The sequence below is a fragment of the Phoxinus phoxinus genome, assembly GCF_949152265.1.
Source record: "Phoxinus phoxinus genome assembly, chromosome: 2".
Classification (NCBI taxonomy): Eukaryota; Metazoa; Chordata; class Actinopteri; order Cypriniformes; family Leuciscidae; genus Phoxinus; species Phoxinus phoxinus.
This window is the reverse complement of record NC_136877.1, coordinates 3,920,025-3,939,334: the sequence shown is the minus strand read 5'-3', so window position 1 is coordinate 3,939,334 and position 19,310 is coordinate 3,920,025. Positions and strand designations below refer to the sequence as shown.

At 39.7% G+C, this 19,310-nt stretch overlaps 1 protein-coding gene across 1 annotated transcript in view; it reads left to right on the top strand.

Moving 5' to 3' along the window:
* Positions 1-19,310, top strand: part of LOC306991014 (uncharacterized protein) — a 122,839-nt gene that overhangs the window by 60,551 nt on the left and 42,978 nt on the right. Inside the window, exon 2 of the mRNA XM_079598434.1 lies at positions 10,228-10,266. Within this exon, the coding sequence (XP_079454560.1) occupies positions 10,228-10,266 (39 nt within the window). The remainder of the gene's footprint in view (positions 1-10,227; positions 10,267-19,310) is intronic.

Sequence of the window (19,310 nt, the reverse complement as noted above, 5' to 3'; positions counted from 1 at the left end):
TCAGGGCAGGAATAATCAATAGATTCAGATCGCTGTTATTTTAGTGCATTACGCGCCGCTCTCAGGGCAGGAATACTCAATAGATTCAGATCGCTGTTATTTTAGTGCATTACGCGCTGCTCTCAGGGCAGGAGTACTCAATAGATTCAGATCGTTGTTATTTTAGTGCATTACGCGCTGCTCTCAGGGCAGGAGTACTCAATAGATTCAGATCGCTGTTATTTTAGTGTATTACGCGCTGCTCTCAGGGCAGGAGTACTCAATAGATTCAGATCGCTGTTATTTTAGTGCATTACGCGCTGCTTTAAGGGCAGGAATACTCAATAGATTCAGATCGCTGTTATTTTAGTGTATTACGCGCTGCTCTCAGGGCAGGAGTACTCAATAGATTCAGATCGCTGTTATTTTAGTGCATTACGCGCTGCTCTCAGGGCAGGAATACTCAATAGATTCAGATCGCTGTTATTTTAGTGCATTACGCGCTGCTCTCAGGGCAGGAGTACTCAATAGATTCAGATCGCTGTTATTTTAGTGCATTACGCGCTGCTCTCAGGGCAGGAGTAGTCAATAGATTCAGATCGCTGTTATTTTAGTGTATTACGCGCTGCTCTCAGGGCAGGAGTAGTCAATAGATTCAGATCGCTGTTATTTTAGTGTATTACGCGCTGCTCTCAGGAGAGGGATACTCAATAGATTCAGATCGCTGTTATTTTAGTGCATTACGCGCTGCTCTCAGGGCAGGAGTAGTCAATAGATTCAGATCGCTGTTATTTTAGTGCATTACGCGCTGCTCTCAGGGCAGGAGTAGTCAATAGATTCAGATCGCTGTTATTTTAGTGCATTACGCGCTGCTCTCAGGGCAGGAATACTCAATAGATTCAGATCGCTGTTATTTTAGTGCATTACGCGCTGCTCTCAGGGCAGGAATACTCAATAGATTCAGATCGCTGTTATTTTAGTGTATTACGCGCTGCTCTCAGGGCAGGAGTACTAAATAGATTCAGATCGCTGTTATTTTAGTGTATTACGCGCTGCTCTCAGGGCAGGAGTACTAAATAGATTCAGATCGCTGTTATTTTAGTGTATTATGCGCTGCTCTCAGGGCAGGAGTACTAAATAGATTCAGATCGCTGTTATTTTAGTGTATTACGCGCTGCTCTCAGGGCAGGAATACTCAATAGATTCAGATCGCTGTTATTTTAGTGCATTACGCGCCGCTCTCAGGGCAGGAATACTCAATAGATTCAGATCGCTGTTATTTTAGTGTATTACGCGCTGCTCTCAGGACAGGAATACTCAATAGATTCAGATCGCTGTTATTTTAGTGTATTATGCGCTGCTCTCAGGGCAGGAGTACTCAATAGATTCAGATCGCTGTTATTTTAGTGCATTACGCGCTGCTCTTAGGGCAGGAATACTCAATAGATTCAGATCGCTGTTATTTTAGTGTATTATGCGCTGCTCTCAGGGCAGGAATACTCAATAGATTCAGATCGCTGTTATTTTAGTGGATTACGCGCTGCTCTCAGGGCAGGAATACTCAATAGATTCAGATCGCTGTTATTTTAGTGGATTACGCGCTGCTCTCAGGGCAGGAATACTCAATAGATTCAGATCGCTGTTATTTTAGTGCATTACGCGCCGCTCTCAGGGCAGGAATACTCAATAGATTCAGATCGCTGTTATTTTAGTGTATTACGCGCTGCTCTCAGGGCAGGAATACTCAATAGATTCAGATCGCTGTTATTTTAGTGCATTACGCGCCGCTCTCAGGGCAGGAATACTCAATAGATTCAGATCGCTGTTAATTTAATGTATTACGCGCTGCTCTCAGGGCAGGAATACTCAATAGATTCAGATCGCTGTTATTTTAGTGTATTACACGCTGCTCTCAGGGCAGGAGTACTCAATAGATTCAGATCGCTGTTATTTTAGTGTATTATGCGCTGCTCTCAGGGTGTATTTTAGCTGTATATTAGTGTAAATTAGTCTATTTTAGCTGTCCAGGCGCACCAAACTTACTTCAATGTGCACTTAACTTGTGAAACATGTAACAATAAGACTGTGATCTAAGTGCTATTTTGTTGTATCACATGTCAAAGAAATTGTCGGTTTTGAGGGCGTTATAAACGTCTTTTAGCTTAAAGATCTTAAGGTTTCTACTAGTAATTCTGTTTGTTTACATTGCTACCACTTTACAATAAGGTTTCATAAATGTTCCAGGCACCAAGTTTACTCCACAAAAGAAAGTAGTCCAGGAAATATTTGATAATGAGGATGTTCATTGTTCAATATTCAAAACTGAAGCCTGCAGTTGAAATACATTTTACGTTGTTTTTTTTATGACTGTCAGTGTACATTGAAACCAAAATCTTTATGTATTTAATTTGCAGGAAGACGTACACTTCGGGTATTTAAGGAGGAACAGGCAGACATTTGGCCAGGCGACCCATGGCCTTGGGTCTGGTTTGATGGGAAGCAAATTCAAGTTCAACGACTACTGTCTAAAAGAAAAAAAATTAAAGCACCTAAAAACCTCTAAGAATGATGATATGAACTAGTTAAAAGTACAGCAGTTTAATGATACATCTTTGCTCTGCATTTTTTGTGATATGTTGCTGTTTTATCATTTTAATCCACTGGAAATGTTTTGTAATAGTATAAAAAAGGAAAGTCATAATTATACCTGAATTGTAATATTGGACTAATATTAAAACCGTTCAATAAAAAATATAATTTGTGAACTGATTATTTACAATCAACGTTCGTTCTTCCATTTTCTTATACAAAGAATCTCCACAAGTCATTGAATGAAAAGACAGTAACAGCAAGATAAAACTTCCTATGCATTCTCCATTCAAAAAATCCATACTTTTCTAAGGGGTGGATTAGGGTTCAGGCTGTAGGACTGCCGAATGAATGTTTCTGTCAGGACCACTGATGCTACTCTTAATTATCATTAAGATATTAGAAAGCTGTATATTTCTTGTCTATTACCACCCACTTCTACTTATACCAAAGATGGAAATAAGCGCAGATACAATAGCTAAATATGTGGGAAAGCGTTGCTATAGTGTGACGATATTGTATTGCAATAGGTAGCACTTCAAAATCAATACCAAATCAAAACTAGTTAGCACATTATTTGTAATTGAAAGGTTTTAATGACAATATATGGTTAGGTTACACTTAAAATAGTTACAAAATAGATATAACTTCTACCATTAATTGTACCCAGCATATATGTAAAAAGTTACCTGAAAGAGAGGGAGAGAGTGTAGAGAGTAAGATACAAAGAAAGAGAATAAAAAGGCCCCGAGCAACTGTTACAATCTTCTTTTATTCATTCTTTGACCATGTGACTGTAACCCAAATGTGAGATGTTCAAACTGACCAATCAGATAATTACAATTTCCCCCACTGTACTAAAAGTGTGAAAATTCGTAGACCCCCGATGTACACACATTTCAGTCAACAGGTCTTGAGCACTCTTTAAATTACATTTCCTTGTTTCTCTGCAATACTCAGTGAGAAAATGTAAGTGTTTGCACATAGATCCACATTAGGATCTTTTGCAATCACATTTATGCATCACAAACTCAACTCTGTGAGAATGTGCACTTGTATCAGGTGGAACCAAACGTTCTCCGTCTTTGAATCCAGGCTTTTTGTTATCATAGACTGGGCAGCATCAGAGGCGTCTTCAGTGTTAGCTCCTCTAATTCATCCAGTTTCTGCCAGCTCATTCAGGTAACTGAAGAATGAGATAAAACAACAAGTCAATAGACAGAAAAGAAATGGTCTACTGATGTAACAATTAGGGATGGCCATTTTTGTCATTTTCTCATTTCGATCATCAACAGGTCTCAAAAACGAGCTCTCGAGTAATCAGGGGGGCGTGGCGTGTCCGTCATGAAAATGTTAGGAAATGTTACATGTAAGACTGTTACGAAAATTAATGTTGACAAATAAAAATATGACATTAAACATAACACTATGATGCATCAATGTTTTCTAAAAAGAAACATATAAAAGGAATAGCTGCTTGAGGTAAAGCTAAAGAGTAAATGATCCCTAGTAAACTGAAGCCCGTTCTACGACAACCTATGAGATTAATAATCAGATATTCTAGATACATAACAAATGTAACATTACAACTTACATGAACAAAAGGACGCGAATACCCATGTGAACTAGTTTTTTACAGTCAGTGGTTTGATAGGGAAATTTTGGATGTGCTATTCCCTTAACAGCGCGCTGATACACGAGCAACTAAAGCACAGAGAATTTACAACACTATCACAATCCTGTTCTCATTATAATGCTGAATATCTTGTGTATATTGGCGCTGCACATCTTTATGAAAAATTATGGTCTGTTCCCAACAACTTCCACTCCAATATATATATATAGGCTATATCAAAATGTTCCTTCACTTAAAAGAGTTTAATTATCATATAGAGACAATTACATTCAATCTCAGTAATATGTAAATAGTATCACAGAGGGCAACCAACAACCATCTTGATTACAGGGACTTCAAATAGCTTGTCACCTTAAACATTTGACTGTTCTGTTTTAACAGAAGATCAAAGATGTGATCACTTCAGATAGATTGTATCACCTAAACCATTTGCTGTTCTGATTTCATTTACATTACGAGTTGACCATTTGGGTTGATCACATCCTGAACAAATGGTAATCAATTGTAGAATGGGAATGGGTGTGGGACACAGAGAATCTTCTCAGACAAGGGGGTGTCTCAACTTCATTAACATACAGACCATAGCTGTCACAATAAGAGCAACTTAATTTACATTAAGAGTTGTAAACTGTATTAGGATAAAAGGTTTGAGATTTGGATGTTCTGGGTTCATTCTGACGCCGGTGAACCCAAGGTGCTTTTGTGTACCTTGCCACTGCTATGATGTAATAAACTTCATTTTTGAGATCTTTGACGTCCACTTAATTTCTTCTTACATCTTACACTTAATTTAATTTTGCATGATAGAAAGTGATTACAGTCATCATCACTGTGCGTTTTCAAAGCCAAAACTAGAAACAACCATCTTCCATCCTGCAATGGTGCTGAGACTGAGGCTGAGTGACTGTACGGTCGGTAAACTGCAGTTTTTTGCTAGCTGGTTAATAAACTAAATTAAACACGTCTTGTATTTGTGATTAATCGGATATAGACAACATAAAAGTAATCTTGCAACTTACATCTGCAAGGACGCGAATGTGCACATGAACTTGACCGTGCGAGTCTGATGTGTAACGTGAGCGAGCTTCCTTTAACAGCGCTGAAAAACTAAAGCTCAAAGAATACAAAATTATATTACAATCGTGTTCTCAGTATAATGTTATGTAATATAGATTGGCGCTGCACATCTTGCACTGAACTGTATTTCATGATCAAAGTAAGTCCTGGCATCACTGCAGTGCGAGTTTTCAAATCCAGTTTCACTTTATTTTGCCGGTCTGGAAGGGGTGCTCTCTAACTAGGGATGCTCATATTGACCGTTTAACCGAAAGTCAAAATTTTGACCGATTAATACTGTTAAATCAGTTAAACGGTTAGATCAGCGTGTAATACACTAAAATAACAGCGATCTGAATCTATTGAGTACTCCTGCCCTGAGAGCAGCGCGTAATACATTAAATTAACAGCGATCTGAATTGAGTACTCCTGCCCTGAGAGCAGCGCGTAATACACTAAAATAACAGCGATCTGAATCTATTGAGTATTCCTGCCCTGAGAGCAGCGCGTAATACACTAAAATAACAGAGATCTGAATCTATTGAGTATTCCTGCCCTGAGAGCAGCGCGTAATACACTAAAATAACAGCGATCTGAATCTATTGAGTATTCCTGCCCTGAGAGCAGCGCGTAATACACTAAAATAACAGCGATCTGAATCTATTGAGTTACTCCTGCCCTGAGAGCAGCGCATAATACACTAAAATAACAGAGATCTGAATCTATTGAGTATTCCTGCCCTGAGAGCAGCGCGTAATGCACTAAATTAACAGCGATCTGAATCTATTGAATATTCCTGCCCTGAGAGCAGCGCGTAATGCACTAAAATAACAACGATCTGAATCTATTGAGTACTCCTGCCCTGAGAGCAGCGCGTAATACACTAAAATAACAACGATCTGAATCTATTGAGTACTCCTGCCCTGAGAGCAGCGCATAATACACTAAAATAACAGCGATCTGAATCTATTGAATATTCCTGCCCTGAGAGCAGCGCGTAATGCACTAAAATAACAGCGATCTGAATCTATTGAGTACTCCTGCCCTGAGAGCAGCGCATAATACACTAAATTAACAGCGATCTGAATCTATTGAAATTATCCTGCCCTGAGAGCAGCGCGTAATGCACTAAAATAACAGCGATCTGAATCTATTAAGTACTCCTGCCCTGAGAGCAGCGCGTAATACACTAAAATAACAACGATCTGAATCTATTGAGTACTCCTGCCCTGAGAGCAGCGCGTAATACACTAAAATAACAGCGATCTGAATCTATTGAGTATTCCTGCCCTGAGAGTAGTGCATAATACACTAAAATAACAGCGATCTGAATCTATTGAGTATTCCTGCCCTGAGAGCAGCGCGTAATCCACTAAAATAACAGCGATCTGAATCTATTGAGTATTCCTGCCCTGAGAGCAGCGCGTAATGCACTAAAATAACAGCGATCTGAATCTATTGAGTATTCCTGCCCTGAGAGCAGCGCGTAATGCACTAAAATAACAGCGATCTGAATCTATTGAGTATTCCTGCCCTGAGAGCGGCGCGTAATGCACTAAAATAACAGCGATCTGAATCTATTGATTATTCCTGCCCTGAGAGCAGCGCATAATACACTAAAATAACAGCGATCTGAATCTATTTGGTATTCCTGCCCTGAGAGCAGCACATAATACATTAAAATAACAGCGATCTGAATCTATTGAGTACTCCTGCCCTGAGAGCAGCGCATAATACACTAAAATAACAGCGATCTGAATCTATTTAGTATTCCTGCCCTGAGAGCAGCCCGTAATACACTAAAATAACAGCGATCTGAATCTATTGAGTATTCCTGCCCTGAGAGCAGCGCGTAATACATTAAATTAACAGCGATCTGAATTGAGTACTCCTGCCCTGAGAGCAGCGCATAATACATTAAAATAACAGCGATCTGAATCTATTGAGTATTCCTGCCCTGAGAGCAGCCCGTAATACACTAAAATAACAGCGATCTGAATCTATTGAGTATTCCTGCCCTGGGAGCAGCGCGTAATACACTAAAATAACAGCGATCTGAATCTATTTGGTATTCCTGCCCTGAGAGCAGCGCATAATACATTAAAATAACAGCGATCTGAATCTATTGAGTATTCCTGCCCTGAGAGCAGCGCGTAATGCACTAAAATAACAGCGATCTGAATCTATTGAGTATTCCTGCCCTGAGAGCAGCGCGTAATGCACTAAAATAACAGCGATCTGAATCTATTGAGTATTCCTGCCCTGAGAGCGGCGCGTAATGCACTAAAATAACAACGATCTGAATCTATTGAGTACTCCTGCCCTGAGAGCAGCGCGTAATGCACTAAAATAACAGCGATCTGAATCTATTGATTATTCCTGCCCTGAGAGCAGCGCGTAATGCACTAAAATAACAACGATCTGAATCTATTGAGTACTCCTGCCCTGAGAGCAGCGCGTAATGCACTAAAATAACAGCGATCTGAATCTATTAAGTACTCCTGCCCTGAGAGCAGCGCGTAATACACTAAAATAACAACGATCTGAATCTATTGAGTACTCCTGCCCTGAGAGCAGCGCGTAATCCACTAAAATAACAGCGATCTGAATCTATTGAGTATTCCTGCCCTGAGAGTAGTGCATAATACACTAAAATAACAGCGATCTGAATCTATTGAGTATTCCTGCCCTGAGAGCAGCGCGTAATACACTAAAATAACAGCGATCTGAATCTATTGAGTATTCCTGCCCTGAGAGCAGCGCGTAATGCACTAAAATAACAGCGATCTGAATCTATTGAGTATTCCTGCCCTGAGAGCAGCGCGTAATGCACTAAAATAACAGCGATCTGAATCTATTGAGTACTCCTGCCCTGAGAGCAGCGCATAATACACTAAAATAACAGCGATCTGAATCTATTGAGTATTCCTGCCCTGAGAGCAGCGCGTAATACACTAAAATAACAGCGATCTGAATCTATTGAGTATTCCTGCCCTGAGAGCGGCGCGTAATGCACTAAAATAACAGCGATCTGAATCTATTGAGTATTCCTGCCCTGAGAGCAGCGCGTAATGCACTAAAATAACAGCGATCTGAATCTATTGAGTATCCCTGCCCTGAGAGCAGCGCATAATACACTAAAATAACAGCGATCTGAATCTATTGAGTACTCCTGCCCTGAGAGCAGCGCATAATACACTAAAATAACAGCGATCTGAATCTATTGAGTATTCCTGCCCTGAGAGCAGCGCGTAATGCACTAAAATAACAGCGATCTGAATCTATTGAGTACTCCTGCCCTGAGAGCAGCGCGTAATACACTAAAATAACAGTGATCTGAATCTATTGAGTATTCCTGCCCTGAGAGCAGCGCGTAATGCACTAAAATAACAGCGATTTGAATATATTGAGTATTCCTGCCCTGAGAGCAGCGCGTAATGCACTAAAATAACAGCGATTTGAATATATTGAGTATTCCTGCCCTGAGAGCAGCGCATAATGCACTAAAATAACAGCGATCTGAATCTATTGAGTATTCCTGCCCTGAGAGCAGCGCGTAATGCACTAAAATAACAGCGATCTGAGTTACTCCTGCCCTGAGAGCAGCGCGTGGTAACACTTTACAATAAGGTTCATTTATTAAACATTATTTAATGTATTAACTAACGTGAACAATACATTTGTTACAGTATTTATGAATCTTTGTTAATGTTAGTTAATATGAATAAAGCTGTTCATTGTTAGTTCATGTTAGTTCACAGTGCATTAACTCATGTTAACAAGATTTTAATAAAGTATTAGCTAGTAAATGTCGAAATTAACATTAACAAAGATGAATAAATGCTGTATAAGTGCAGTTCATTATTAGTTAACGTTAACTAATGTTAACTAATGAACCTTATTGTAAAGTGTTACCCAGCGCGTAATGCACTAAAATAACAGCGATCTGAATCTATTGAGTTACTCCTGCCCTGAGAGCAGCGCGAGGACGGGAGTTGTATCAGTTTGACCGTTGAAATTTCTCGGAGATTTGAACGAGTTCTGTTGTCGCATTTCAATTTCACACACAGCGAGATAGCATTGGAAAAGCATGTTTTACACATAGATTTTACACCAGTTACGTCCTAAGCAGCTATGTTGCGGTTGACTGAGTAAACAGTCGAATCAAAACGCATACAATACCATATTTAGACGATGATTAGTTCTGTGCATTTTAATGTTCGCTGATTATCTTAAGAAACGTTAGAGGATGCTGAATTTTAACAAAATATATGGTAAAATCACTTACCTTGCAATAAATGCGTTTTCCCCACGAAGCGTTTTTCTTGTGTGTTGCGAGTCCGACTAATAATATCCCTCTGCACGTTCAAACGTCTTGACCCCGCCTTTGCTTCAGTTTCATTGGTTGAAGCTGTAAACCAATCATTTTCCTTTCTGCCCTCAGAACATGTTTCAGTAACTAAAACTCCCATCTGCGCGTTCTGGCGCAATATGGCTGCCGTCGCATCATCCAAGTGGATGCTGCACATTGGTGGTGGTTGAGGAGATTCCCCCCTTCTGTAAAGCGCTTTGAGTGCTGAGAAAAGCGCTATATAAATGTAATGAATTATTATTATCACATTACTACCATGTCAGCAATATAACTATTTTTCATATTGTATCACTTTGCTTTTGTCCATTAGTTGATTAGAGTTATATTGAAATAAGTAATGATGACACAACAATAGCTCCTGAAAATTCACCCCACAGTCTTTCTGTTGGTCCGCTGGGCATTTAGGAACATATTTAACCCTTATAATCTTTTCTATACAATAATGTGTGTTTGCTACAGTATAGATCACTGCAAAACCTCATCAAATACTGTGACAGGTTTATATATCTGTGTATTAAATCTGATAATTCAATTGAGAAAAGATATGATCTGCTTCACTTTATCTTTCATGATCTGTTGTTGTGTTTCCTCACAGATTTATTCATTTATTCACCTCCACCTCCACTCCAACCAGGTGAGTGTTTTTCAAAACAATCTTGAGCAAATACCTCTAAAACATAAGCAGTTATTAGCCTACTTCTGGAAATGAATGGTTTAACAACAATTCCGGTCTCATGTACGCGTTATCTTGCGTTATTTTTTTACCACTTCTTGCGTGTTTGGTTACGTAGTTTGGGGACCAGAGTTTTCGCCGATTCTTCCTCTTGAAAAGTCATGCAATGTGAAACTCCCTGTCGCCGATCCATCGTGTAAAGATTTTAAATAAGTCTTTGATGTCTTCAGAGTGTGTATGTGAAGTTTTAGCTCAAATTACCCCACAGCTCATTTTTAATAGCATGTTAAAATTGTACCTTTTTGAGGGTGAGCAAAAAAAATCGTAATTTTGTGTGTGTCTTTTTAAATGCAAATGAGCTGCTGCACCCAGCACAGAGGGCGGAGCTTCAAGAGCTCGTGTGTGTGTGTTAGCAGCTCCGATAACGCAGACACAAACTCTCAGAAACTATTCTGCCTTTTATGTTCTAACCGGAGTCTTACAAAGATGGAGATACTCAAGACGAAGTGACAACTTGTAGAATGGAATCGGATGTTTCTGAATGGTTAGTTGATTCATTGATGTAGCTGATGTGGAGTTAACTATCTTCAAGTCATTGATTAGCATATTTTGTCATGATAATCTATAAATCGCTCATATGGGAACTGTTTTAAGGTACTTACAGTACGGTGGAGAGCTCAACGCGCTGCAACTGAAGAAAAAAAAAGAAAATAGAATGTAAATCTTTTTTTTTTTTCTTAATTAAAAAATATAATAAAACCTATTAATCAGTTTTAGAACACATGTGTGCTCCAAATACTCACAACACAACCAAAAACAGAAATGCGCTGCAAAGGTTCACAACACCAACCAAATACAGACCAAGGTTATAGCCTAATCGGTAACTCGAATGAAAAAATGAAAACTAGGTTGAAAAAAACGTTGTCGTTAACTGAAATCAAAATAAAAGAGGCATTACAAAAAAAGATTACCAATCTGATTGTACCTCTCTCTTCACACTGGTACATTTCCCACAGCATTCAAGCAGGCTCGGGTAACCCCACTGCTTAAGAAACCCACTCCAAATCCAGCACATCTAGAGAATTACAGACCGGTGTCCCTTCTTCCATTCGTCGCAAAAACACCTGAACGAGTTGTTTTCAACCAGATCTCCTCTTTCTTACGCAGAACAACCTCTTGGACAACAATCAGTCTGGCTTCAAAAGCGGACACTCAACTGAGACTGCTCTGCTCTCAGTAATTGAAGCTCTGAGATTGGCAAGAGCATCTTCCAAGTCCTCAGTTCTCATCCTGCTGGATCTGTCTGCTGCCTTTGACATAGTTAACCACCAGATCCTCCTGTCAATCCTAAAGATGAAGGGGATCTTGGGAACTGCACTCCAGTGGTTCAAGTGTTATCTCTCGAGTAGGTCCTTTAGGGTGTCGTGGAGGGGTGAGGTGAGGTGTCTAAGACCAAACATCTAGCCACTGGTGTGCCTCAGGGCTCAGTGCTTGGACCACTTCTCTTCCCAATCTACACGACATCACTAGGATCTGTGATTCAGAAACATGGCTTTTCCTACCACTGCTACGCTGATGACGCACAACTCTACCTCTCATTCCAGCCTGATGATCCGACGGTAGCCGCTCGCATCTGAGCCTGCCTGACAGACATTTCTGGCTGGATGAAGGACCACCACCTTCAACTAAACCTCGCGAAGACAGAGCTACTTGTAATCCCGGCTAACCCAGCACTTAATCACAACTTCCCCTTTCAGCTAGGCTCGTCATCCATAACTCCATCAAGATCAGCCAGGAACCTTGGAGTTGTAATTGATGACCAATTGAATTTCACAGACCACATTGCTAGCACTGCCCGGTCATGCAGATTTGCCTTGTACAACATCAGAAGGATCAGGCCCTTCCTATCAGAGCATGCTACACAACTCCTTGTTCAGGCGCTTGTTCTATCCAGACTGGACTATTGTAATGCTCTCCTGGCTGGTCTCCCAGCTTGCACTGTCAAACCTCTGCAACTGATCCCGAATCCTGCAGCTAGAGTGGTCTTCAACGAGCCGAAGAGAGCACACGTCACTCCTCTCCTCACAAAATTGCACTTGCCGGTTGCCGCTCGCATCAAATTCAAGTCACTGACGTTTGCCTACAGAACAACCACTGGCACTGCTCCCTTGTACCTGAACTCATTACTTCAGACTTATGTTCCATCCAGAAACTTGCACTCTGCAAGCGAGCGGCGTCTTGTGGTGCCATCTCAAATAGGCACAAAATCTCTCTCTCAGACCTTTACCATGACGGTTCCCTGCTGGTGGAATGATCTGCCTAACTCAGCCAGAGCTGCTGAGTCTGTAGCCATCTTTAAGAAACTGCTGAAGACATATCTTTTTCGACCACACTTGATCCAGTAATACTAACACTTTCTTCTCTATTCTAACTAAACTTTAAAAAAAAAAAAAATGTGTTGAAATGTACTGTGAAGGGTCATAGCACTTACATACTGTTGTCCTACTGCTAGTTTAATTGCTTCTATTGTCTCTAATTTGTAAGTCGCATTGGATAAAAGCGTCTGCTAAATGAATAAATGTAAATGTAAATCATAAGTTCTCTTACGAGAGTTCCCTCGTACTGCGTCGAAGACGCTGCGGGAAAGATTGAAGATATAGAAGCCAAAAAAGGAATCCTTAATTTTGTAATAATGTAAAACACTTTGCAGCAGCATACAGCCTTAGGCGGAACAGCTTGCGTGCCTATTGGCTGCTCTGCGGCAAAAGCAGCAGCCTATGCGAGGCCTCTATGACGCTTCACCCAATGAGGACGCTTCGCGCCCTCTACGTCACGTCCCGCCAGAATGGGCGTGGCCTAGGTTTATAAATAACCGAGCACAGCTGCCGTACTCCGATTTTCATCGCCGAAGCGAACCAGAGCTGGATGCAGGCACGGCACAGAGACGCAGTACTCGTTCCTCTTTTAGAGAGAACCGAGGTTACGTCAGTAACCGAGTACGTTCTCTTACGAGAGTTCTCTCGTACTGCGTCGAAGACGCTGCGGGAACCCTGTGTAAAACGCCGTGCATGCTGAGATCAGACACCAGATACCCAAGGGTGCGCGTGCCCGGGCCACACAAGTGCATAATCATCAGAAAAACTCACACAGAGTTTCAGGAAAGAGAGGCTAGAATAGCATCATTCCTTTATAATTAGTGGCCCGAAGGGCATTTACAGCATATATATGTATATAAATATATATGGTGGGTCATTACACAGCTCATAGGACATAACTGTCAGTGAGTGATGCTTAAAACATTTTGTCAATCTGGGCCGTAATAGAACGGGGCAGAAACACCATATTGTGTCTTTTAGACCGAGAGCAGTCTGGCCTGCAAGGCAGGAACCTCTAGGTTATAAAACCTTATAAATGTAGACGGGGAGGCCCAGCCTGCCGCCATACAGATATCTTGCAACCAGATTTCACTAGACCAAGCCCACGAGGAGGCCATGCCCCTCGTAGAATGTGTTCTGATGCCCAACGGGCATTGCAGTCCTTTTGATGCGTAGGTTAGCGCTATGGCATCCACTACCCATCTGGACAGGCTCTGTTTCGACGCAGCTCGTCCCTTGGAACGTCAGCTGAGTGAAACGAAGAGCTGCTCTGTCTGCCTAAAAGCAGCGGAGCGGGACACGTAAGCTCTTAACGCCCTAACCGGGCAAAGAAAGCTAGCGTCATCCATTTCCTCGGAGGCCGGCAGAGCCGACAGGGAGATAACCTGAGCCCTGAACGGTGTGTAGAGGGACTTAGGCACATACCCATGTTTCGGCTTTAGTACGACTTTAGAGTCATTAGGCCCGAACTCCATACACGACACTGGGTTAGTAACCGAGTACGTTTTATATATATATTGTATATACCAGGCTAGATTATAGAACAATTCAAAGACTGGATGGAGGGTATGTTTACAAAAAAAGCAATAAAAACATTTTTATATGTGGGGATTTCAATATTGACCTGTTGAATCCTAGTAAACATAAAATTACTGATTAATTTATTAATAAATGCATAGCATGAGTATTTCCGATAATAACCAGACCAAGTAGAATTACATCTTATTTTGCCACCCTAATTGACTATATTTTTACTAATAATATTGAGAACAACAGAGTTAACGGTTTATAAATTAGTGATATCAGTGACCATCTACCAGTTTTTACAGTTTCTGATTGCAAATTTAGGATTAAAAAGCCCGACAAGAAAACAGAATTTAGAAGAGTGAGGTCAGAGGAATCTATTATCAAACTGAAAAAAGATCTTCTGGCACAGAACTGGGATATAATATATCAGGAAAAAGACATTAACAATGGATATGACATATTCTTAGACATTTTTAAGTATGTATACGACAAAAATTGTCCAATAAAATAATATAGCAGACAATTAAGATATACAAATTGCCCATGGATCACAAAGGGAATACAGAACGCATGTAAAAAGAAAATCACACTGTATAGGGAATTTATAAGATGGGGAACCATAGAGAAAGAAAACAAATAAAATAATATAAAAATAAGTTAACTCAAATTATAAGGGCCTGCAAGAAGGAGTATTATAAGAACAAAATAAATAATAATATAACCAATATTAAAGGAACATGGGATACAATGAATAGTATTATAAGAAATAGTCCTAGACAGATAGAAAATGACAATATGGATGAAGTGGCCAACAGTTTCTATCAATTCTTTGTAAATGTGGGACCTGGCTTAGCTGGAAAAATCCCTGATCCTGGGTCATCGGTAGATCATTGTAATAAATTAATAGAGATAAATCAAAGTTCAATGTTTCTCAGGCCAGTGGATGAGAATTCAATATTGGAAATTGTGAGCAAATGCAAGAACAAAAAGTCTACCGATTACAATGACATTGACATGACTATAGTGAAAAAAGTAATTGAGGAGATCTCTAAACCATTATATATGTAATTTATTTTTTCAAACAGGTTAATTTCCAAACAAAATGAAAACAGCCAAAGTCATACCTCTGTATAAAAATGGAAGCAAACACCACTTCACAAACTTCAGAACTGTCTCTTTACTTCCACAATTTTCCAAAATCCTAGAAAAAGTCTTTAACAACAGATTAGATACATTCTTGGATAAACATCAATTACTCACTGACAGTCAGTATGGATTTAGATTAAATAGATCTACATCTATGGCAATAATAGAATCAATTGAGGAAATTACAGGTGCTTTAGATCGTTAAAAGTATTTAATGGGGGTATTTGTTGATCTTAAAAAAGCTTTTGAGACAATTAACCATGATATTCTTATGAATAAACTGGAAAGATACGGTATCGGGGGATAGTATTAGACTGGGTGAGGAGTTATTTAAGTAAGAGACAGCAGTTTGTGAAGTTGGGAAGCTCCAGGTCAGTATGTTTGGACATTCCTTGTGGTGTACCCCAGGGGTCAGTGTTAGGACCAAAACTGTTTATTTTGTATATTAATGACATAAGTTCACAATCTAAGTTGTTGAAGATTGTTTTATTTGCAGATGATACAAATATATTTTGTTTAGATGAAAACTTACAGCAACTAGTAAAGGATGTCACTAAAGAAATGTACAAATTATAAACATGGTTTGATAGAAATAAATTATCATTAAATTTAAATAAAACTAAAATAATGTTGTTTGGGAATTGCAATATGAATATTCAGGTGAACATACAATGGGGTTCTAATTAATAGTCTATGAAAATAAATTTCTTGGGGTAACTTCAGATGACAGAATCAATTGGAAATCAGACATTAATCATGTACAATCCAATCTATCAAGATCAATTGCAGTATTAAACAAAGTAAAGAAGGTTCTGGATCAAAAATCACTCCATATGTTGTACTGTTCACTAGTTTTACCATATTTAATTTACTGTGCTGAGATTTGGGGACACAATTACTAAAGTTCATTCACTGTTCTCACCAAAAAAGAGCAATACGAATTATTTACAATGTTGGGTATATGGATCATACTCACTCATTATTCTTACAGTCAAAAATATTAAAATTCACTTTAAAACTAACAGGATTTGGACAACCAGGAAAAGTTTTTGCATTTCAAGCTCTGGAGTAAGGCTATGGAACAGTCTCAATGAGGAACTAAAGCAATGTTCAAACATAAATCAGGTTAAAATCAGGTATAAAGATATGGGGCCCTATTTTAACGATCTGAAACGCAAGTATCAAAGCGCAAAACGCAAGTAACTTTGTGGGCGGATCCCGGCGCTGTTGCTATTTTCCCGGCGGGATAAACGACTCTTGCGCCTGGCGCAAATCTAAAAGGGGTTGGTCTGAAGTAGCTTCATTATTCATAGGCCCTGTCCCAAATGGCACACTCTGGACTTGTGGACTTCCTCAGAGTCCACACTTTGGTGATGTCATGTAGTGCAGACCTATAGGGCCCTTGGCGCGAGTGCACGAGGGCGCATTGAGAGGTATTTTTGGGACAGACTCGATCGTCACGCCGGAAATAGGAAGACTGTCCGGTTGTTGTTTTAATATTATATTTCTACATTTACATATGACTCAGTAAAGCCCTGATATTCGGTTCTATTTATTTAATGAATCATAATGCGATCGTAGCCTATTATTCAGCAAGCTATTTATGTTTATAAAATATAAATATATATTTATATTTATGTTTGAGATATCAACCACTGGTTGATGACCATAATGTTTGTATAAACTGTAGGTAATAACTGGTAAAATGTACACATAGGTCATAAAAACCATAATGATATTTACACTTAAATATTTTTTTCTCATCCATGTTAACTTGAGCGAAAGCTCCTCCCATTCGTTGTCTGATTGGCCTTTCGCAAATTCGTAAGGATTCCTGGGTAGTTAAAGTGCGTGAAGCCTGCATCTATGCGGGCTTCGCGGAAGACCGCTTCAAGGGTACAAACTTCAGAGCGTTAACATGATGAATGGGACAGCCTAGGGACTCGTAGACTCAGCGAGCACGCGCAATACAAGTCCACGAGACCAAAAGTCCACATCAAGTGCGCCATTTGGGACAGGGCCATAGGTGTGGTTTGGGCGTAACGTGAAATAAACCAATCAGAGCGTCCTCTCACATTCCCTTTAAGAGCCGGCGCGCTTGTTCCATGGCGGATTGCTATTATAACGGCGGATTTGCCAGGCGCACGCCAGGAGCGGTTCACAGCCGAGGAGGCCGACGTTCTCGTCAGGACCGTAAAACACAGAGAAGTGACAAAGGGGATGATGGGAGAAACCCACCCAAATTAGCTTCGGTTAAACAGGTTTATAATGTCTAAATGTATAGCCTAATCTAGATTATTATTATTTTTTAAAAATCTAGATAGATCTTTTTCACATCTTCACGGACACAACAATGATTTCCCTCGTGTGTTAATAATATTTTTCCTTGTAATAATGTATGATTTGCAAAAATGAAAACTGCTGTGTCTGTTTATATTAGAGAATCAAAGTGAATGCGCGTTAACATGCTACATTATAGCCAAGCACGCGCCCTTAAAATACCATGACTAACGTGCAACGCGCCGCTGTCTTTAGACTGTTTTTTTTCCTGGTCAGTGGCGCAATTGCTTTCTAAAACTGGAAAATAGCACCAGGGAACTTTTGCGCCGGGAACACGCTCCTCTTTGCGCTGAACCGCGAGCGCAAGTTCATTTCCTAATTTACCGACGTGTGTCTGTGGAGGGAAAAGTCCGCTGTGCGCGGGTGCAAAATAGGAATGATACATGCGTCGGTGTTCAAAGTCAATGGCGCTGGGTGCAAGATAGGGCCCATGGTCTTCAAAGGATACAGGGATGAAGAAGAGGGTGAATAATCAACAAGTATTTTTGGGGCTAGTAATAATATTCAGTTTCATTGTGTTGCTATTATTACTTTATTTATTTCTTTTTTTCTTTTTTATTGTTTTATACTTTGCTGAAATGTATAATTTATTATTTCACAGTAGTTATTTAAATAGATGTATGAATATTTGGAACGCGGGTCGATTATTTGTAAGCTTTGATTTGTGGATAGGGGGTGGGATTAAATACGTTTTTTCCTTCTTCCCACTCCTTGACATTGACAATGGTAAAAAAAAAAAAAAGTAGTTGGCTGTACCTATTGTTTTTCATGTTTAACTTGATTTGATTTGTATACTTGATTTCATTTTCCCTTATTACACTGAAGGTGGCAACCCTAGATGGGGTTTATGTACATTTTAGAGGTTGTGATGTCACTAAATCAGGAAGAAGATCATTGTAGTCCCTATCAGTTGTTTGTTGTAGTCCTTAAAAAGCCATTTCTGTAAAGGAAAATATCTCCGTTTGCTTTGAACTTTGAGCATCGTAACTTTGCAGATGTTGTTTATGCTCAAACAGCAACATTACTAACTAAAGTTAGAAAAGTGAAATCATAATCAACCACCACTTTAAAGAATAGCACCTACTGTAAAAGAGCCTCTATCACCGTTCACTGGGAAACAGTAGTTTAAATACTATTAAAAAATTCAGCTACTCATCCTCATGAGAGACTAGTTTCATTTCAGCTTCACAGTAAGACCAAATAATAATAATAATAATAATAATAATGATGTAGGAGAAAATAAAGAGTACCCTAATCTATGGTGGCCGAGAAGTGCAAAACAAAACACAAATCCGAAAGCAAAAGAAAAAATTTATAAACGCAATGGAAAGACTAAAAACAAATGAACAAAGCGCGGGCACCCCCCTTATATGAAGGTCGACATATTGTGACGTCATGTTTCTACCGTAGCCGACAGCGTACAAACAGTGCTACAGAGTTTGCTATGTGGGGAGAAATGTGCTGCTGGTTACGTTGGCCATCGTAGCTTCTCCTTCGAGTTTGAAAAAAGAGGGATAGGCCTTAAGTGACTTACTGTTTGCAATTCGCAAATCTCACCACTAGATGCCGCTAAAAATCACACACTCTACCTGTAATGATGTGTGAGGCTGCGAGCTG